At 38.1% G+C, this 21137-nt stretch overlaps 5 protein-coding genes across 7 annotated transcripts in view; 3 read left to right on the forward strand and 2 right to left on the reverse strand.

The window, feature by feature from the left end:
* Positions 1–98: 98 nt before the first annotated feature.
* On the reverse strand, positions 99–5303 carry LOC143259020 (jmjC domain-containing histone demethylation protein 1). Of its 2 annotated transcripts, XM_076519752.1 has the most exons (8): positions 5228–5303; positions 5014–5137; positions 4626–4905; positions 3859–4546; positions 3462–3786; positions 3084–3381; positions 2691–2986; positions 99–2617 (listed from the first exon to the last, which is right to left on the reverse strand). In XM_076519752.1, exons 2-8 carry the CDS (start codon positions 5053–5055, stop codon positions 1604–1606), a joined length of 2943 nt encoding a protein of 980 aa, XP_076375867.1. In that variant the 5' UTR covers positions 5056–5137; positions 5228–5303; the 3' UTR covers positions 99–1603. The 2 variants fall into 2 exon arrangements, with proteins under 2 accessions (XP_076375867.1, XP_076375868.1); XM_076519753.1 differs by having other exon boundaries at positions 3084–3345; positions 5014–5236.
* A 116-nt stretch (positions 5304–5419) lies between these two features.
* On the forward strand, positions 5420–7787 carry Slh (sec1 family domain containing Slh). The gene is made up of 2 exons (XM_076519765.1): positions 5420–5553; positions 5731–7787. Exon 2 carries the CDS (start codon positions 5757–5759, stop codon positions 7644–7646), a length of 1890 nt encoding a protein of 629 aa, XP_076375880.1. The 5' UTR covers positions 5420–5553; positions 5731–5756; the 3' UTR covers positions 7647–7787.
* Positions 7788–7928: 141 nt separating this feature from the next.
* On the forward strand, positions 7929–9485 carry LOC143259032 (coiled-coil domain-containing protein 42 like-2). The gene is made up of 4 exons (XM_076519775.1): positions 7929–8155; positions 8368–8656; positions 8749–8988; positions 9072–9485. The coding sequence occupies exons 1-4, from the start codon at positions 8040–8042 to the stop codon at positions 9414–9416; spliced, it is 990 nt and encodes a 329-aa protein (XP_076375890.1). The 5' UTR covers positions 7929–8039; the 3' UTR covers positions 9417–9485.
* Positions 9421–15490, reverse strand: LOC143259033 (coiled-coil domain-containing protein 63). Its single transcript, XM_076519776.1, has 8 exons — positions 15359–15490; positions 12671–12989; positions 12049–12434; positions 11445–11779; positions 10869–11092; positions 10521–10783; positions 10105–10394; positions 9421–9898 (listed from the first exon to the last, which is right to left on the reverse strand). Exons 3-8 carry the CDS (start codon positions 12397–12399, stop codon positions 9718–9720), a joined length of 1644 nt encoding a protein of 547 aa, XP_076375891.1. The 5' UTR covers positions 12400–12434; positions 12671–12989; positions 15359–15490; the 3' UTR covers positions 9421–9717.
* Positions 15491–15715: 225 nt separating this feature from the next.
* The window catches only part of LOC143259024 (bicaudal D-related protein homolog), a 49050-nt gene continuing 43628 nt past the window's right edge, over positions 15716–21137 (forward strand). For both annotated transcript variants that reach the window (XM_076519766.1, XM_076519767.1), the window contains exon 1: positions 15716–17170. In XM_076519766.1, coding sequence (XP_076375881.1) covers positions 16931–17170 — 240 coding nt within the window. In that variant the 5' untranslated portion in view covers positions 15716–16930. The remainder of the gene's footprint in view (positions 17171–21137) is intronic.

Genomic DNA, 21137 nt, shown 5'->3' on the forward strand with positions numbered 1-21137 from the left:
CAGTTCTTGAACTCCATTATTATGATACCAAATTGATAGGAGGATTATCACGGAATATGCAATGTTACTAAACGAACAGGTAGGGATGATGTCACTGATTTTAAAATTCAAAATTATATTTGAAAATCAGAATATCGCTATAGTTCTCTGTGGATTACATATTCTATACAATGGTGTTGTAGTTTTAGAACATTAGCTGTACCTTAAGATTTTTAAGCATGCTTGAATTATAAAAATGTATATTCGCATTTGAACAGTTTCGTACTAACAAGTGTAATGACAACATTGCACTGGGAGCTAAGATGAAAAAATAAGCAGAACTTTTAGTGCGAACAGTTCGTACCTCTTTCTGGTGACACATTTTTAATTAATACGATGTTATCGACAAACGCGCGTAACGCTTTCATTGCACTATAAAGACCATAAAGCAGTAATAGTGTTAAAGTATAAATATTTAAATTCTTATTGCTGTCTATCATTATTAGTATCACTCTCAAATTACGTACTTAATATGCACAACAAAAAATAAAAACTAAAAATTAAATTTATAAAAAAAAGAATTGTATATACATTCGTTTACATAAAAATATTGAGGTTTAACATAACATCTAGTCGAAAATTAAAACAATCGTGTAATTACATTTTTCTTCTTCAATGTAATAATAATCGCCTATCTAATATTATAAAATGGTAAATGTAGATCAATATGTTTCATTGCGCGCGTTCGTATTAACGTGAGTTTTTATGGTCAGTATGTTGTTTTACTTTTGCGACTTTTATGCCATTTAGTGACCGTTGCGTTTGAAATTTATTCAAACACACATACAAATAAATATACCTCTTTTTTTCATTTATATATCGACAAGCAGTATCGTCAATATGTTAATCTGATGATTTTGCACCGCAATAATACAAACGTAAACGTTTGCTTTCGTATTACTCGCATCGTATTTTCCTGCATCCATAAAGAATTATAAACAAATACTGCCCGTTCGTCGTTTAAACAGTGACAGTAAAATTTTCTATATTGATGAAACATCTCATTTCGATTTAATAGAGTACTGAATATTAAGCAAGTAATGGCTGTAATTTTCATTATATAATCAATATAACTCAAAACCAGTTTTCATTGATCTCTGCTTTTAATTTTAGCAGCTAGAAAAATTAGAAATCCATCAGATTCCGGCACATTTCACGTTAAATTAATATATTTTTTATAGTCGACATTCTGTAGTATTTCGCATTACTTATTTAATATTCTGTATTCATGAAGATATTTGAGTATATGCACAGAACTATCCAGGCATAAAGGAAAACAAAGACTACATGAATAAAAGTAAATCAAATAGAACATTCCTTAGTCATTTGAAATCATTTACACAAGTAGCTTCTACTTAGACTGCGCGATAGTAATAGTGAAACTGAACATAATAGTAGTCCTATGCTAGTCAGGTCCATCATTTTGTGTTATGAAGATGCAATACAGTGCTGATGAATGTTGATTAATAAATTATTGCAAGCCAACATTCTAATTTTCATTTTCTAGTGAAACAGTAATCGAATTGCATTTGCGAAAATCTTCATCACAAACAAATACAGTTTTTCATGTAGTTTTGACTTCTGTCTTACTTCTCTTTTCTTCCACTAACTTAACGTCTGTTACATGTAGATTATGAATACTTTTCGCAGCGAACTTAATTACAGACTGTGTCGAAACTTGAGTTGTGTGTCTGAGATCCAAACGTTTAAGCACTTTACATCTCGTTAAGTGATCTAATGTTGCTTCTGTGAGTAATCTACAGTTAGACAAGTTGAGTGACGCAAGATTTGATACCGATTGCGCTGGTGGAGTTGCTAACTGAGCTACGCCAGCATCGGTAACTCTACCACAAGACGATAGATCTAACGTTTCAACGTGGGGCAAGTGTTGAACAATATACCTCAAAGCTACATCAGTGATATCACATCCAGCCAAAGATAAATTTTTAAGATGTTTTAATCTTGATGTCTTATCAATTAAACCAGGTCTCGAATCTGTAGGTGGACTGAGGACTTCTCTCAAACTTGAGTCATTCAATCCAGATACATGACTCAAATTTAGAGTAACGAGTGGTGGACAAGTGCAAGTTCTTAAAGCACAAACTCCAGCCCACGTACAACCTTGTACAGATAACGTTCTAAGCTGTGGCAATCTACTTAGAAGCCAGGCTAATTGTCTCTTAGTGACATTAGTCCAGTCAAGTGACAGATGTTCCGGTTGGCGGCGTATAATACCAGTTAAATGTAAAGCTGTTAGATGAGAATGAGACATGTCCAATTTTCTCCACAAAGTAGGATCTATACTATATCTGGCCCATGTACGGCAAACCAAGGCACAATTCGCCAGATCCTTTGTATTTAAAAATCTAAAAATCGCAAGTAATGCTGTCTTGTCATACGCTAAAGATTGTCCATTAAAATCGGGCCCTGGTCTTTGAACAGGCGGAAGCGGAACAGGCCTAACAACCACATGGGGCCTCTTCAATGACTTACTACTTGAACCTGTTAATTGTACTGCTAATTGTGTACGCAAAGCTGTTCGCTGTTCACCCTCAGCCGGTTCTCTGTCATTCCATGCCTGGAATTTTTTGTATAGAAACCATGAATATTTCGTATTCTTAGACCGTGTCAGATTCCATGTGGGGACTTACATCGCTGGGATCGGGTCTTGAACGTTTACTTGGTGTAGTAGCACGTTCAGAGTCTGTTGTCGGTGCTGACGAAGCAGCACTAGATACAGACAGTTTTCGTGCACGAGCCTTAGGTTGACGTGGTCTGCAGTCTAGATTTCGACCACTTTCACAACACGATGGACACTCCCAGCTGTTTGGTAAATCTTCGCTGACAGTTATGCTTTGTTGATCCATTCCTATACATTCTGGATGAACAATATCAAAACATATTGAACATTCTACTAAACTTGATGATGCTGTTGGCGTTGGTTTGCCTGTATTAAACATTAAAAATTAAAAATATTTCAATTTATTATCACCTTGTTTAATTTAAAAAACACTCTAATGATGAACTGAAAAAAGAATATATACCCATTAAAGGTGCAGGTGGTTGTCCCCAACCATCTAATCTACAAACTTTACAAGCTGCAGTAACTGGGAGCATAGGCCTCAGGCATTGTCTCATTAAACATGTTTGTTTAGCACGACCACTTCCACCAAATTTCACCATGTCTTGACAATACATGCACTCCCCACAATCAGTCCTTGTACACGCTTCACATTTTTTACACCTAGTACGTCTTCGCCGTGGGAAAGCTCTTTCAGACTTTTCCTGTGAGTGATGCCTCTGAATCTTTGCAAAACTTTTCTTAGTTACTCTCAAGCGCTCCTGTTACGTAATGCAACAAGATATTTGTGAATATTGAAAAAGCAATAGACACTTTTAATGCACACATTACTTTTGCTTACCCTTTCTGCAATTGTTAATGGTGGTGGAGGTGGTAACACTGGATTTCCTGTTACAGCTGCCTCTGGATTATCATGTCTATGCTGCTCTACTAGACATCGAACGTCATGAATTAAGGCAACAGGATCACGAATCAGGTCAGGCACATTCTTCTTAGTAGAAGGTAACGAATGTAAATACATTACTATTGCTTTTAAACCATGTAATTCAAACGGTGTTAAATGAATATGTTGATGGTGTTGCGGTATTGAATGTTGTCGATGTGATTCGGAAATATCCAAATGACTTCTCCCTAGCAACACATGTACATATCGTTCTAGAACGTACCTATAATACATAAATAAAAATTAATATACATGTTTCAAGAATTTGTCACAGTTTAAATAGTTTTAATCATACCATAACATTTCAGTGAAAAATGGATATCTGAATTTTTGTGGAACTTTTGTATGTTCTTCTACTTGTGCAACTTTTAATTGTTTTTCAATACCAAAACTGTGTAAAAAGTTGCCACCAAACACTAATGAATCTTGAGGTGTATAGACAGCATGTATCCAACCAGTTGGAATAAATAATGTCATTCCAGCTGTTAAACTTATTCTACCACATCTGTCCACCATATCCCCAAAGAATACATCCGATTGTTTGCCACTCAATACCCATTCTTGGTACAGAGCTAAGTTCTTTTCCGTCGGAGGAATAAGCCAAAATATTTTTCCACCCCGTAAGATATGATACCAAACACTAGTTCCACCAAAATCAACATGAAAGTCTGTGTAACAACCTTTCACAGACATCAAACAATACTTTTGCACTTTTGGGTACATCATGTCTTCCAAAAGATTTGTAGATTCCACTTGAGCCTCTTTCAAATGTCTTGGCCAGACAACGTCTACCCAATCGACTTGCCGTACTAATGCAGGTGATTGTACATAATTCTCTAATTTAGTATGGCTAAATTCTAAAGAGATGACATTTAATAAACGTTCCTTGTTAGCATCTTCATAATACTTCTGCCACTCTTTCATTGTCATATCTTCATTTTTTTGTGTGTTGACATCCATCACATCTAACACTCTTTTTGAACCTAAGGAACATACGTAATACATTCTAATGTGTACAAATACCAATAATTAATTTTTCATAAAATTGTTCATGTAACGTACCAACACATGTTCTTACATCATTGACAGAAAAATTTGAACTAGGTACTCGTAATCCCAGTCCAGATTTGTCCCTGATGAGTAATGGTATGCTAAGACCATGTTTTTGCAGATATGCTAGAGTTAATTCTGAACCTGTCATTTCACGGAACAGTCCAGAGAAGTTACTAAGGTTGTATCTTTCACATTCAATTTTTTCATCAAGCTGAAAGGTCCTGCGACCCTCGATTTCCTCGTCGCCAATGGCCCAGTCATCTGTATACAACTTCCTAGTTCTTTCTCTCTATAATAAAATTTGCAAAATATATAACGTTTGCTTAAAAATTTCGCTAAACATTATAAAAAAAGCAACATTAGTGATAACCACTAAAATTATATTTAGTTTGTTTACCAATTGACGCCTTTTAGGCAGGGGAGTAGAGTCATCGGCCATTGCGGACACGCTGTCAGAAACGTATCACCGAAAACTCATCGAATATTCAAGGTATAGTGTTTAACGTTGATTGCAGTAGTTCCTTCAATATTAAATAAACGAAATTTCAATTATTATTTACATGTCACGTGCGATAGCCTGATATTAACATCGAACTTTTCTTGAATCTTACTTTTCCAGCAAAACGAGGTCGCCATTTTGCTGCCGGCCAATGTTACCAATAAGTACCATAAAAACTTAAATTCATTCTGAGCACGTAGTATGCTGTAATTACATATAGAATATATATATTTTAATTAAAAAATTTAGATCTTTCCAATATATTTCTAACAATATAATAGCATGTATATATCTGCCAAATTACAAATATAAAATTTTCTATTACGATAAAACTGGATAGTGACTGTATCTAGAGATTTTACGTGACTTGAACAACTACTGAACTACCGTACATATTGATGTGGCCTATATTGCTAATGTGACGTTTAGTCTGCGTGGGTACGTTTTGATAATTCATAGTTAAAAGTCAATGTTGACATATTTGTGTGGGTTATGGTGTTTTCCACATTATATTTCTTTATATAGTTCTGGAATTGCACATATAAAATTTCTTAAAATTTTTTTATATCGATAAACATCAAAACATTTACGGAAGTAAAGAAATATATTCTACAGGTAAGGCCTAATAGAACGAGTCAACTATGATGAGCCTACGTGACAGGCAAATAATTGCCTTAAAACAAATGTTAAATTTAAATGAACCTGAACAAAAATTGGAAGAAGCTGTACCAACGTGGAAGGTTCTGATTTACGATCGTCTTGGACAGGATATTATCTCACCATTGATTTCTGTGAAGGAACTTAGGGAACTTGGTATCACACTTCATATGCAATTGCATTCTGACAGAGATTCCATTCCTGAAGTACCAGCAATTTACTTCTGTGCCCCAACAGATGAAAATCTTGGTAGGATCGGCCAAGACTTACAAAATGGTTTGTACGACATATATCACTTAAATTTTATATCACCAATATCTCGGCAAAAGATGGAAGATCTTGCAGCAGCAGCATTATTTGGTGGTGTGGTATCAAATATACATAAAGTATTTGATCAGTACTTAAATTTTATATCATTGGAAGATGATCTTTTTATTCTTAGGCATCAGAATAGTGATGTCATATCATACCATGCAATTAATAGGGGAGAAGTAAAAGACACTGAAATGGAATCGGTCATGGAAATCATAGTTGATTGTCTATTCTCTGTTTTTGTAACATTGGGAACTGTACCAATCATAAGATGTCCGAGAGGAAATGCTGCAGAAATGGTGGCCAAAATGATAGATAAAAAGTTGAGAGAGAATGTTTGGGATACAAGGAATAATTTATTTGAGAGCGAAACAACTGGTCATTATAGTTTCCAGAGACCGCTTCTTATAATCTTAGATCGTAACGTTGATATGGCTACACCATTGCACCATACATGGACATATCAAGCACTAGCACACGATGTATTGGAGATGGCATTAAACAGACTTGTAGTTGAAGAAAATGTGGGAAGATCTCCCGCAGGCGGGACACGTTCAAAGACTAGAGCATATGAGTTAGACAATAAAGATAGATTTTGGTGCCAACACAAAGGCAGTCCATTTCCTAGAGTAGCTGAAGCTATACAGGAAGAGTTAGAACAGTATCGTACTTTTGAAGAAGATGTAAAGAAATTAAAGTCTTCTATGGGTATTGATAATGATAGTGAGGTGGCAATGTCAATGGTCTCCAATAATACAGCTCGTTTGACAAGTGCTGTAAATTCTTTGCCACAACTCCTAGAAATGAAACGATTGATAGACATGCATACCTCAATTGCAACTGGTATTTTAAATTCTATAAAATCTAGAAGATTGGATACATTTTTTGAGTTGGAGGAGAAAATAATGAGCAAGCAAACATTGGATAGAAGTGTATATGATACAATAAGCGATCCAGATTGTGGTACACCTGAGGACAAGTTACGTCTTGCTATTATATATTATATTTGTACAAATGTTTCCGATGCTGATTACAGCAAGTTAGAGGCAGCATTATCTGCTGCTGGGTGCGAATTAAATCCTTTACTTTATATAAAAAGATTAAGAAGTTACACTAGAATAGCTGAGATCCAAAACAATTATGAAGGTGGTGGAACTAAAACAGTTAGTATGTTTTCCAAACTCATGAACCAGGGATCATCTTTTGTAATGGAGGGAGTAAAGAACTTAGTCGTTAAGAAACACAATTTGCCTGTAACAAAAATAGTTGATGAATTAATGGAATCTAGGCAGTCTTCTCAAACAGACGATTATTGTTATCTTGACCCAAAGCAGTTGAAACACACAGAACAAATGCCAAAGAATCGGCCAACATTCCAAGATGTAATCGTTTTTATTGTAGGAGGTGGTAATTATATAGAGTATCAAAATCTAGTGGACTATGTAAAACAGAAAAGTGGGGCAGGTGTTAATAAACGAATCACATACGGTTCAACAACGTTTATTAACGCAAAACAATTGCTTAAACAGCTTTCGCTTCTGGGACAAGAAGTAAACTCATAATTTTTGCAAATTATATGACATTGAACTGTATATTTATCTCATTTTTTTTCTTATGACGTACACTGAATTTTCCTATTGCTGTTATAGCCTTCTTGTAAAAATGTAAAATAAATAAAATACTATTAATTATTTTAGATACAATTTTTCTAGGTATATTTACCTGTCCCCCTCCATGAAATTATCCTGGCACATTTAGATACGAATTTAGAATAAAATCTCTAGTGTTGCCATCAGATTTGGGGAGTTTTTGACGGTATGAAGCAAGCCTGCATTTTGATTTGTTTGATCAATAGATCATTCGCGTATAAACAGTAATCCTTTCGACTTCTACCAAAAATTTACTCACTAACTAGATAATTAATTTTTACTCAGTACAGTCTACATAAATTGAAAATGGCGTTGATACAGGAAGAAACGAAGAACTTTGTGAGACGGGCTGTTCTTGCAAGGGATACGCAAAAAGCTGTCTCAGAATATTTTTTATCCAAACAAGAGGAGCAGAATATCAAGTAATGTCACAACAACAAAAAATACAAATAGTCCTTATAATCGATAAGTGACAAGTTTCAAATATGTGTACACGTCTTGAGAACTCTTTTATTTTCAGTTGTGTAACAAGTAGAAGTAGGAAAATTATTTTAGATTTTCGGGTGCGCTAGGAATTGGTGGAATCTTCTTTTATGATTTCGTAAGACACATAATTTTCAAAATTTGATATTAGAAAGTATCCAGAATGGGATAAACCAAGGGATTTTCCTGCGTCGGAAGTGGTGAGAGCTCGGTGTGACTTGGCAAAAGTAGAGGAGAAATTGCGGGAAAAATGGCTCGAGCAAGAGAAAAAGCGTCAAATCATGGACGAGCAGTGGAAGGAGATGAGACGCGATGAATTAGTTCTTCGCGAGTCATTCATAAAATTCAATCGATTCATTCGGGAGAATCAGGAGAAGCGGGAACGCGCGGAAGTAAAAATCAAAGAAGAACAGGAGCGTCAAACGACTCGACGCGATGAAGTAAACAATTAACATGTCATTTAACTTTGAACGAGTTTAATCAAACTGGTAGCAGAACAATACATTCAGCTGACAAAAGATACGTTTTTCAGATTGAAGATTTAACGAAAAAGTTAGATCACGTAAAAGGCATTCAAGACAAGATGAAGAAATACGTGCACGAGTATAAGAAATATCAATCTTATTTAGAAAGAGTGATCAACGAGACAGGAGAGTTTCAGTCGATCGCAGAGATCTTTAATCGTTACGAGACATTGATCGAAGCGAGGTCGATCTTGTCCGCTCATCAAGATAAAAATCTTCAAACGTTGGAAGAGACGGGGACGGAAATAGTAAACGTTTTTTACTTGAATCGAACATTTTCCTGACGTTTATTAGTCGTTTCTTGGACAGACGAATTTTCGTTTCGTTCTAGTATCACATTACCGAAACGAGAGCGCAGACATTTATGGCATTGAACAATAAGTTGGCACTACTACAGGCAAGGCATGACAAAGCGGAGGCGAAAGCCTTGAAATGGGAGACGATCGTATCGAAGATAAAGGCGAGCGCCGCGGAGAAGAATTTGAAGCATACACAGGTAAAAACGTGTTGCTGGAATTTGTACCAGCAAACCTGTAAGAGAAAGGATGTTCCCATCACTGTGAGCAAGAACGACACGGAGCAACAACTCGAGCACATCAAACGCACCATTCTCGAATTGAAACGGATCATCAAGGTCGCGAAGAAACGAGCAACGAGGGTGGACGATAATATCTGAAACATTTCTATAAGGCGTTTGTAAATAAGTATGTATTTTGCTCGCAAATAAAGTAAATCTTAACAAATACATTCTTACAGTTTTAAGGGTAAAGTAGGAGAGATAGATCGCAGACAAGTTACACTTTGATGTCCGATAGAAAATGTAATATTAAAGGTCTACTAATGTCTATGAGAATCACGTGAAATCGGTTTTATTGGTTGTGTCACAGTTCGCAGGCAATAAAGTCGGGGGTAGAAACACTTGTTTCGTAAATCGGAACGATCCTGTGTCCGATCAGCGGACTTGTCCTTTCGTTACGTCATTGGTATCTTCTTTGTATGATTTTTCTAGCTGCCGGTAAATGACAGCCAGATATATTATGCAGCAGGTCAGAATAATCTTCTTCGAGTCTTTGCTTCAACTTTTTAGTGGCTTCGGAGCGCGTTAATGGCTTTTCTAAGCCTTCGGATACGATTTGTAATTCTTCTTTTTCAATGCATCTGCAGAATTTAATTATAATTTATAGAAGACAAAATGGTTTAAGGACAAAGTGGATTCAATCGTGAAGAAGAATTTCTCTGAGCTTGTCACGTGTATCATGATTGCTGTTCGAGAGGATTCAAATATTCTGCGTATTAAAGAGGAAGAAAGGATGGAAAAGAAGGAGCAAGGAAGTATAAAAATGAAGGCGGGATCAAGGACTTACAGGGCGCAAGGTTGAGTGGGAGCAATGTACTTAATAGCGGGGACTCTCAATCGGGGACGTTTGTCTTCATCAAGTCGGAGCTGTTGAGTTTTGGTAGCCCTGTCTACCCAATACACCTTGTGGAACATTTGCGTGATACGTTTCTCAATGATTCCCAGGTACAACATCACGTTGCTCATCGTTATTTGTTCATTGTCGCCCAACAGTTCTAAAATCGCCGAATTGTCGCACCGTATCGCTTTGAACAACGAATCTATTCCTTTTATTAGTTTCTCCAATATGTCGTCGCACTGAAACAAACATCATGCACGCATTCGTCTAAAGGAAAGTAGATGATTCGCGGACAAACTATCCACTTAATCGCGGTGTTCGACGTTCTAGGCTTTCAATGTTCGATAGGATTACTGGCGTATCACCTGCGTCACTTTTTCCTCGGCTGTGTCGGCGAGAGCCGTCTGCTCTTCAAGTTCTGTCTTGAGTTTCTCCAACGTTTCGGTCTGCTCTTTACTTCGGTCTTCGTTCGAAACATTTGCCTCTTCTATCGCCGCGGTCAGCTGACCCATCCTCGACTGTAGACTCTCCAGTTCGTCGTTTAGTTCGTTCACGTAGCTGAAGAGAGCAAAGTTTTCCTCCTCTTGCTTGATGAAATGTGCCGTCAGCTTATCGATTTCCTGCTGGCCTGAAAGATAAAATAACTTGACATACCGGTCATTTACTGCTAGAAATTCGCGAGAAATTCAACGTATGCGAACGAGCTTAAGCACCGGTGTACTCTTTTATCATTTGCAGAATATTCTTATAATTTGCGATCATGGTTTGCTTCTCCTCCATCTTTGCCTTGTTCTCAGCTGCACGTTTCGCATTTAAATCTGTCATTTCACGGTGCTGTCCCTTTACACCGAGGAATTCCTGCAGTTTCATTTCATTATCCAGCGTCCGCTGAAGTTCGCACATTTCCGACACGTGAGTCTTCAGGTCTCTTATTCCCCTTTAAATAAACGAAGTTCATGATACACGCGTATCAAGATTATATTTTCTTGTCGGAAGCAACGAAAGCGTGAGCGGTGCAATAAATTTTCTAACACAACTGTAAATTAATTAATCGAAAGGCAAGATTACCGGATGTGACTACGCGTCATTGGTTCGAGATCGTTGCTCCCAGTTCCTAGTTTCTAATTCACCGGCGAATAAGTCATTGTCCACGGAGTGCAAGGAACTTTCTGTCGTTAATACGACTCTCGAAATTATGGGGACAACGATCCAGTTCAGTTTTCGCGAAATTTGCCACGGGCTAAGAATGGTGTGACAATAAAGTCTGTTTACTGCCGTTCTGTGCGTACCTTTCGCGAAGAGCTTGAATCGTGTTCAACTCTTCGTCCCGCTGATTAAAGGCGATGGTAGCCTGCTCAACTAAATCGTTAATTATTTGTTTCCCAGTGTTTAACTGCCCGATCGATTTGTTCCACAATGCTGTAAACTGTGCCCTCTCCTTGAGCAACGAGTCGATCTCGTTCCGCACAAGTCCGTTGTTAGCAATTATGCTGTTGAACCTCTTCGTCATCACGTCCAAATTGTTTTCCAGTATTGTGATCGTTTTCTGTCGTTTCTCGGCAATGTCTCGCAGCTGGGTGTCCGTTCGGACTTTCAATTTCAAATCAGTGACCTCTTTCGAGAGCTAAAGAAAAATTATTTCAGGTTTCTAACTCCTTTTGCAACGTTCGACACCTTTAACTCATTAACGTCATCATCTTTTCAATCCTATTACGGTCTTAGTCTCTATGCGATGTAATTATGTTTTTACGTACTGCAGAAATGACTTTAGAAATAAGAAAGATATAAAATTGTTACTAACACGTGTGTTCTTCAACGTTACATTACACCTACAGTTTGATTGAAGACCGTAAGCGAGTTGAATCACGATCGATATACAAGCGATTCGCAAACCTTGCCAATGTGTTTATCAAGTTCCGCAATTTCTTCTTTCTCATTCTTTATCATATCGTCGTAACTGGACTGCATTTGCAACAGGCATTTCAGCTTCTCCACCATTTCCTCGTCCTTGCGTAAGAATGTCTTCGAGTTCGCAGTCTTGATACGGAGCACAAGCTCCGCCTTTTCGTATTCCAAATGATCGATCATCTTGGTCTGACTCCGAAGCTGCAGTCTCGCGTCCTCGACGCAAGCTGCTCGGTCATTCTCCATGATCCTGTATTGCCTTTTCAGCCTTGAGAGTTCGGCCCGTGCCAAAACCTCGAGCTCATGCTCGTCCGGAGCTTGCTGACTTCTGAATGCCATCGCGTGAAGAGGTCTCAACTTCCGTTAACTGTAATCTTGAAGAACGTCGACGATGATTAACATAATCAATTACAAAATAGAAATACTTAACTACTTTGCGGAACCATATCTTTTGAACGATACTCGGAATACATGGGACACGACACAAGCATATTTAGAATCTGATTTATTGAACAGTCAGTTATTATAAATTGTCGTAAGCCGCGCACTGCTTGTTGTGTAAGGTTGTTTTTATCGATTCGGTCCACGGCGGAAGGTTATAGCGACTCACTATTTATTTAACATTCGTAGAAAGTTACGCGCGCTGCGTCAGAGATCACTGCAGATATTCCGATCGTCCTCCCCCGTATTCGCCCCGCCTTCCACGCTGATGATCCCGAGGATCCACGGTGGAGAGGAAGACACTTTCCAGACGTGATCCTCGATGACGTTCAACGGCGACATTTGAGGAAGACATCTGCCACCCTGTATAGCTCTGCCAGCTGTACGTGCGCCACTGTTGTTCTTGTTAGTGCTTCCGGTTGCCAAGCACCCTCTCAGGGGTGTATTGTAACGGGGATCTCGATTTCGTCAAATATCCAAACGGATTTCTATCGGGGAATAAATCGTAGAATCTGAATGAACTTATTGGAGCGACGATATATGCAAGGTACATAGATTAGTACTAATACTTAGTACTAATATTATTATATTAGTACTAACTAATTTATAATATTATATAATATTAGTACTAATAATATAATAATATATAATATTAGTACTAAATAACTATAATTATAACTAAACTACTAACTAAAAACTACTACTAACTAAATAACTTAGTATTAAATAACTAATTATATTAGTACTAATATTAACCTAAACTAAACCTAGACTAAAACCTTAAACTACTAACTAAAAAAAATTACTACTAACTAAATAACTTCGTATTAAATAACTAATTATATTAGTACCAATATTAACCCTTGTAAGGTAAATGTTTTTGATGATTTCATGGCATTCATGGCAGTCATGGCTAAAACCATGATACCATACCAAACCACATCGATTTTACATATTTGTACTTCTTTGAGATCAACGGTGATTAGTTAATTAGCTAATGAATTGATTGAATTTAGATGGAAGCCTCGTAATTCTAGATTCAAACAGAACTAGGTTCCGTCATTAAGGGTTAATGTAGTTCAGAATAATTCGTTGACCGTCCAGGCAACACCTGTTAGTTGAAGAATCTCGAATTCATGCGGGCTAATGATAACTAATGTTTTTGCGCATCTACGATTACTCTGTTAAGTAGAGCATTCAATGATGAACGCCTATCGCCGATATTTATATTGATGATCAAGGAATGGTGCCATGCACACGGCAGTCCCACAAAAGATAACGTTTCCATCGTATGCTTTGTCCTCGTTTATTGCTACGTCATCTGCAAAGCACAATATGATTGGGAAAAATGTTTCTCTTTCCTGAGAACTCTTTGTTTTATAAATTCGTTCAGCGTCGCGGCGGAATTGCAGTGAAATTGTCCGTGTCACTTCGCATGAATCGCATTTTCTAGCGTCTAGAAAGACCTGGGCAATCTGAAGGAATGTTGTGCCAGTAATGTTTTACTTTAACTCTGACAATTTGCTTCGTTCGTAAAAAGCAGAATTGATGTTTCGTAAACCGTGTACAAAAAACGTTTTCAATCAAAGAAGACGATAACGATAAAAAGACCGTTATGGAGAATCGCAACGCGATTGGTTCAGCGACTGTTTAAAATTTACAATGATATCACACCTGAATCAACGTCGGCGACCATTTTTAAATGCAAATTTCAATTTCAATTCGAACGGGCTACGTATCACTTCCTACGCGAAACGTCCCCTATGTTAGTAAAATGACGATCAAAAACGTTTATAAACATCTCAATTATTTTACATTGTTTTATTCTGCACGTACTTCGCCAAATTATTTTATCTCTGTACTCGCATTGTCGAATTATTTTACATTTACTTTGTGAAATTAGCGAAGAAATATTCAATATCGACGATTCATTTTTAATACTGAAATAGAATTCGATATCAAAGAAAATTTTATAAAGATAATACTTTGCATGTGTATTGCCAATACTTCTGCCATCTATTACCATTGGAAATTGGATTTTGTGCATTTATATTGATATATAATTTTACCTGGTCCCTGTATCTTGCTTTTATTTTGCAGGAAGTTCCGCCGTCTACACAGCACGATCCTCTTTTTTTTAAACAGAAAGGGTATATTCTCCCATAATTTCCAATTCCGAATATAGGAAAAACTGACTGTCCTACAAGAGATGAAACATCTGTCCAGCATAAAAAAGGTACGCCGAAATTTTTTCGAACCGACGACAAAGGTACACCGTAGGTGGATCCCGGCGTTAAACACGATCCATAGATTTCGTGAGATCGAGTCAGGTGGCGGTTCGACCAGGTGGGTTAAGTGGTGGGGGGACGATTGGTGGAGGGTATCGGCAAGGGAGAGGTTAGTATGCCTCCAGAGGGGAAGGTCGACAGGTCGATTGTCTTGTGCACGGAACGTTAGCAGCCTTCCACGGAACGTTCTCCGGAGTCGCTGGCGCGTCCTTCTGCGATTTATTCGAGTTACCGTTCAATAAGAAGGAAAAATGTAGTATCGGCGTTACGTGGGATTCGGTGATGAGACGCGAGAGAACCGGAAGTTATTCGACGGTCGAAACGGGCTCGGCGAAACCTGTTCGGACGGCGGCGCAGCGCGGCCGCACGAAAACAGAATTACGATAGCCGCATTCGATCGAATTTCGCGGCGCGAGTGAACGTTTTCGCGGCGGAACCGAGACCGAGTGGAACGAATTACTTTCAGTCGGAGTGCCTCGGAGAGGTGGGAGGATCTCTACCTGGCCGAGAAGCACCGCGCGCACAATTCCGTAATATTTATTTTCTACTCGCGACTAGTGAGTCACTACCTGGCCGGCCACGGTGCGGCGAGCTGGTCGCCTCGCGTGTCCGCGGTACTTCTGCGCGTGTTTCCTTGCCGGACAGTGAGTTCACGGTGACGCTGCGAGTTAGTCCTGGTCGTCAAACAGTGACATCCGAACTTCGAAAATCGTCGCCGGTAGAAAACTAATTAGACCGAAGGGATCGTCGTGTGTCGGTGTGCCGGCAAGTATCGGAGTACGAAAAAGTTCGTTCGCTCCGCTTTTGTCTTCGATCGAGGATGACCCGAACGAGACTGTCTGCACCGAGAAGGTTACATCGATATCCGTAGAAACGGAAGACACAACAACGGTTCGCCACGGTACCCTTAACTTGTCACAGTGTAACGGTGCAGTGTCCAATCGGCGGCGGGAGAATTTTTACTGACGTTGGAATTCGTGTGTTGGTTATTTACATGCTCGGCGGAACTGTGTGCGGCTCTACTGCTTATGTGCTCCTGGAAATGCATCGAGGATGACGGTGGACGGGGTATGCCGTTGTAATCTGCGTCATTGTGTTTTCGAACGCGGTAACATTGTTGACTTTCTATCGGCCGAGTAGAAGTATAGTTGCTCTTTCGAGGCTCGCGTGTAGTAACGGGGAAACGGAGCAGAACCGTAGTATTAGCCCCGTAACAGTTTACTCCAATTCCCGTGCGTAAACCCGTCGACAGGTTTATGGTACGTCCGATGGAATATCGATCGATTACACCGACAATATTTCGATTAGTACGTGCCACCGGTAATCTATCAGTACGGCGGAAAACATGACATTCCTAACGGAGAACTGTGTCGGCGAGTATGATCACAGCTGATCGTTTCCGGTAGTGAAAGACTCGTACCATCGATCAGAAAACCTGTTCGGCATCCGATGTTACGTGCTGGCCCGAGGAAAAAGTGAACTTCGACTCGCTTGTTACTATCGCTCGTGTCGCACGATTTATTGACAACGCTCGAAGGTGAACATCGTGAGTCACGAGTCGATTATCGATCACTTCATTATTCCGTAATATTTCTTTAAGCAACCGTTTGACTCACTGTTGTGTTATACGCGTACAACAAACGCGCAGGTACCAACCAACCTCGCTGCTGCGAGCACATTCGAAACGATACTGTTTCCAAACGCAAAACGACTCGAATGGGACCTGTTCGGTGCGCGTGCTGTCATTCATGATCGACGCCGTCCAAAGATTCCGCACCGATCCTTTCGATCTTCGAATCGATTTCGAATTACCCGCGCGGGTAAATTCAACATCGTTCACGAGGATCAACGTTCTCCGGGAGAGTCTCGGAGATGTTTTTATTTCTGAGCGTCGAACCGTCACGATATGAGTACCGATCGCCACGTGACATCGAATCGACTAGTCGCGAACTAGACCGGTCGTATTGACTGGCATTTATTGTTCGTTAGCCGAACGTAACAAATGCTACTGACGTGCAATCGGCCGACCACCTGGTCTCGTGTCTGTCGTTATTACCAACGACAGTAAAGGTCACGGTTTCGCCGGACGCTCAACATTCGAGTGACTGTCGCGAGTGCGCGAGGACGCGCGGCAAAACGAGATGCTGCCGAAAAAGGAAGGACAACCGGAGCCGTACGCTCTCGAGGACATGATCTCCGATATACAGGCGAGACGGAATTCCTTGGATCACGAGGATCTCGAGGATCCGGTCGAGCTTCTGAAGAAACGGGATAGGGATTTAGTTCTGGCTGCTGAACTCGGCAAAGCGCTGCTCGAGAGGAACCAGGAACTAACCAAGCAGAGCGAAGCCCTCATCGAGGAGTACTCGTCCAAGTTAGAGGTAGGCGCTTTTATTTTGTACTTATTTACAGTGCTTCTCGAACGTTGTCAGATGACTCTCGAGCTGCTTAAAATTATTTGAAAAATAATCGTTGCTATTTTATCTGGCTACACATTTACAAGTTAGAGGTAGGCGCTTTTATTTTGTACTTATTTACAGTGCTCCTCGAACGTTGTCACATGACTTTCGAGCTGCTTCAAATTATTTGAAAAATAATCGTTGCTATTTTATCTGGCTACACGTTGCTGGAAATGTGTTATTTGCTCGAATGTACGAGCAAACAACACATTTACAAGTTAGAGGTAGGCGCTTTTATTTTGTACTTATTTACAGTGCTCCTCGAACGTTGTCACACGACTCTCGAGCTGCTTCAAATTATTTGAAAAATAATCGTTGCTATTTTATCTGGCTACATGTTGCTGGAAATGTGTTGTTTGCTCGAATGTACGAGCAAACAAGACATTTACAAGTTAGAGGTAGGCGCTTTTATTTTGTACTTATTTACAGTGCTTCTCGAACGTTGTCAGATGACTCTCGAGCTGCTTCAAATTATTTGAAAAATAATCGTTGCTATTTTATCTGGCTATATGTTGCTGGAAATGTGTTGTTTGCTCTAATGTACGAGCAAACAACACATTTACAAGTTAGAGGTAGGCGCTTTTATTTTGTACTTATTTACAGTGGTTCTCGAACGATGTCAGATGACTCTCGAGCTGCTTCAAATTATTTGAAAAATAATCGTTGCTATTTTATCTTGTTACATGTTGCTGGAAATGTGTTGTTTGCTCGAATGTACGAACTAGATTATTTGGTTATCTGATATAATTTTTCACTTTATCTTTCATTTGATCAAATACTTTTTCGGAGAAATTGCTCCTTGTTTTTACAATGTCAACATCGTCGTCATCCTCGTTCGATAAGAATTCTTGATCATTTTAAACGATTGTTGTTCTATTTGGAATGCAATACGTCCTCCAATTCTGGTCTCGTGATCGGAAATTTTATTTTGTGAGATTCGTGGTGAAAAAGACGATATTATCAATTGTTCATTTTGACTTTTTACCCGAAGTAGTTGGGCAGGACACAATTTGAAGACCGCTGGCTTAGATCGATGGGGTGTGTGTTTCCATGCTTTGGAGTCCCAGGTGTGTAAAGTAGCGTTCTAAAAATACGAATGTCAGAACTGTACTGAATATTACAAACTGTTCGAATATTTTTCGTGTCGAGAATTCTCGGGCAGTTGTATTCGAGTCAGCAACGTATTGTCCCATAATCAGTTTAAGCGTAGTGTCTGGAGAAAGCGAGAAAGGAATTTTTGAAAGAGTTACAGAAATTTTAATTGAAATTATTTTACACGTTTACTCGTGTAAGTTGGGCTACGACTACAAAGTACATGATCCTCTTTCGTACTGTTGACAGTAAAGAACTTTCACAATTTCCATTTTTAGAAGTTAGGTAATTTAATAAGTCTGGTGAGCTGATTGTTTCTTATTTAACACTAGATTTACGGAGCACAAAAAATAGCTGTTTTATATTAATTCATAAAAGTAACAGTAAGATATTTATTCTGATTTTTAACAAGTGTTATTGTAACATTTGCCGTAAGTAACATATAAATTGAATAAATGACTCATAAATGTATCTTTACGATATGAATAATCGTAAATTAAAAAGTTAGTGACCCGTCATTTTGACGGATTCCGTAAATCCAGTGTTAAACGATATTGATGTTACAAATATTTTAAACAACTCGATGTTTGAACATTTTAATTTTCGCACTAACAATCTGGACTCTAGCCTATAGAAGGTATGCGGGTACCGCAATAACCTTTTACGTGGGTACTTTGAACTTTGTTTTATCAGAGGTTCAGGGCTTTTTGATAACATGATAATTTTAGTGAACATCTGTCGTTTACGGTGAACAACTTGTTGTTTTAACGCATTATTGATTAGGGAATATTCGCAGAGAATAATCCCTGTGACTGGGCTATTTATCATACAATGCAAATAATGAACGCTTCATTAATTATTTGCTTCAATAACTACGCACGGTGATTTTAATTGCATCACTTTCTAAAATGCTTTGAATATATCCTGGATCAATAATGCATTAATTAGCTCCATGAGTTAATGATGTTGGTACGTCTGAATCTGAACGATCGGATACCGAAGCGTATCGGAAATTCTCCTGTTTCCTTCCTTTGTTTCAGTAATTTTAATTGGTCTTTGTTGCTGTTGTTACTAAAAAAAAAGTCAAATATTGTACCGAATCAATATTTGAATGCAACGTTCAGTTCGTTGTGGCAGTAACAATGTTTTTAACTGATGAAAATAGTATGCCAATTTCAATCCAACAAACAATCGCAAATGGAGTTTTCATTCATAAATATTTATTTGAAGTAGCTTTTATTAGTGACTCTCTCATTTTAACTACGCTTTCGTCGGAGAAGCGGGTAACACAGGTTATGACCTCTTCTGCCTGATAATACGGTTAACAGATAGTCGAGAATTAATTACTCACACGACCGTATGCCTACTAATTGCTGAATAATCTACAATATCATTAGACTGTATTAGATTTTTGCGTGATTGAATACAATGCTTTATAGTAATGCTGATGATCTTGCGGAAACTACAACAGCAATTGATTTCACACGCATATACATACATACGTTCATTTGTAAAAATGATGATTATAAAAATGTTTATACAATTTCTGTACTGTAAAATACATTTTCACAGAATTTGCTCACAAGCAAAAGTTTCACGCTTCCACATTTTTGGTTTAACTTCCAGCATGACTTAATATAACGGAGAAAGTAAATTTCTAAGGATTTTGGTGTGCATAAAATTGTTCTAGAAAGATATGAATTTACATAATTTGCTATCTAATCATTAGTCGTCCGAATCTTTCACTTTGCAATTACGAATTAAACCAAACGTGTATAGATTTCAATCCAAGTCTAATAAATATAATTACCAGTTCTACGTAGCACAAACCACACCATTGTTTTACCGTAATCAACATTCAATCTTGACAACGTGCATACATTTAAAAAATGCACGCCAATTATACTTGCAGCAAAGTATCCACAACAAATTATTTTCCGCGAACGCGGTCACGAAGAAGAATTTCGAAATACGGAGTTAGCAACACAATTCATTAGAAAATTCCGTATAAAATGTTTTCTTAAAAGATGTAATATTATTGCACGAATATATCAACGCATTTATAAATTGTGCGACGCACTAATTTAGATTCATTAATCAGCGTTCGTATCGCTAGATAAGAGGAGATATCTGATATCAGAGATACGATGAAGGTAGTCTGTTCAATAGAGTCGGAATAGAGGGGGAAAAATAATGTTGGGTCGGATAACAAAATCGATTCTCGACGTTCAAAATCAAACGCTTATAAATCAGTTCGAACTCAACTTCATTACTCGAGTCATGATTGACACTAATATATTATTTCGATTTCATCTGTAATAAAAGCTTAATTTTCCATATTATTATTTTATACACTAGCTACGAGTAAAAATACAATGGAGCATTTTTGTAGACTCAGATTAATACACATTTTGGCACTGTTTATTTGGAGTCTATTGTGATATTACAGTATACCAATAATTTTTGTGAAAATCATTATGCCAGTTAAGGGTTAATAAAAGTAACAGCTGTTAGAATACATTTCTGTCAATTTACGATAAGTTCGCCCATTTTAATACTGTTAAATGTTAGAGGAGCCAATGAATTCTTGCGAAGCGATTTTCATGTTTTCATTTTTAAGGTTCCGATATGTTCGATAAAGTAGTAATCAGTGCCACCTGAGTCACATATGAATGACATCAATCTCAATAGGTTTTGCAAATTCAATTTTAATTATCAGACATTTTAATAAATTGAACTAGTACTTCAAAATGTGAAGAAGTTAAGGTTGCATCCACTATGATAAATTTCAACCTTC

This window comes from Megalopta genalis, chromosome 3 (genome assembly GCF_051020955.1).
Source record: "Megalopta genalis isolate 19385.01 chromosome 3, iyMegGena1_principal, whole genome shotgun sequence".
Taxonomy (NCBI): Eukaryota; Metazoa; Arthropoda; class Insecta; order Hymenoptera; family Halictidae; genus Megalopta; species Megalopta genalis.

Excerpts from the sequence above, each read along its gene's own strand:
- LOC143259033 (XM_076519776.1), bottom strand. The coding sequence starts at position 12,399 with ATGGCATTCAGAAGTCAGCAAGCTCCGGACGAGCATGAGCTCGAGGTT. Across the intron at positions 11,780-12,048 it reads TTGATAAACACATTGGCAAG|CTCTCGAAAGAGGTCACTGA; the intron begins GTTTGCGAATCG and ends ATTTTTCTTTAG. Across the intron at positions 11,093-11,444 it reads ATTCAAGCTCTTCGCGAAAG|GGGAATAAGAGACCTGAAGA; the intron begins GTACGCACAGAA and ends GTTTATTTAAAG.
- LOC143259020 (XM_076519752.1), bottom strand. The coding sequence starts at position 5,055 with ATGGCCGATGACTCTACTCCCCTGCCTAAAAGGCGTCAATTG. Across the intron at positions 3,382-3,461 it reads CATTAACAATTGCAGAAAGG|GAGCGCTTGAGAGTAACTAA; the intron begins GTAAGCAAAAGT and ends ATTACGTAACAG. Across the intron at positions 2,987-3,083 it reads ACCACCTGCACCTTTAATGG|GCAAACCAACGCCAACAGCA; the intron begins GTATATATTCTT and ends TGTTTAATACAG.
- Slh (XM_076519765.1), top strand. The coding sequence starts at position 5,757 with ATGATGAGCCTACGTGACAGGCAAATAATTGCCTTAAAACAAATGTTA.
- LOC143259032 (XM_076519775.1), top strand. The coding sequence starts at position 8,040 with ATGGCGTTGATACAGGAAGAAACGAAGAACTTTGTGAGACGGGCTGTT. Across the intron at positions 8,156-8,367 it reads CAAGAGGAGCAGAATATCAA|AAAGTATCCAGAATGGGATA; the intron begins GTAATGTCACAA and ends ATTTGATATTAG. Across the intron at positions 8,989-9,071 it reads AAGAGACGGGGACGGAAATA|TATCACATTACCGAAACGAG; the intron begins GTAAACGTTTTT and ends GTTTCGTTCTAG.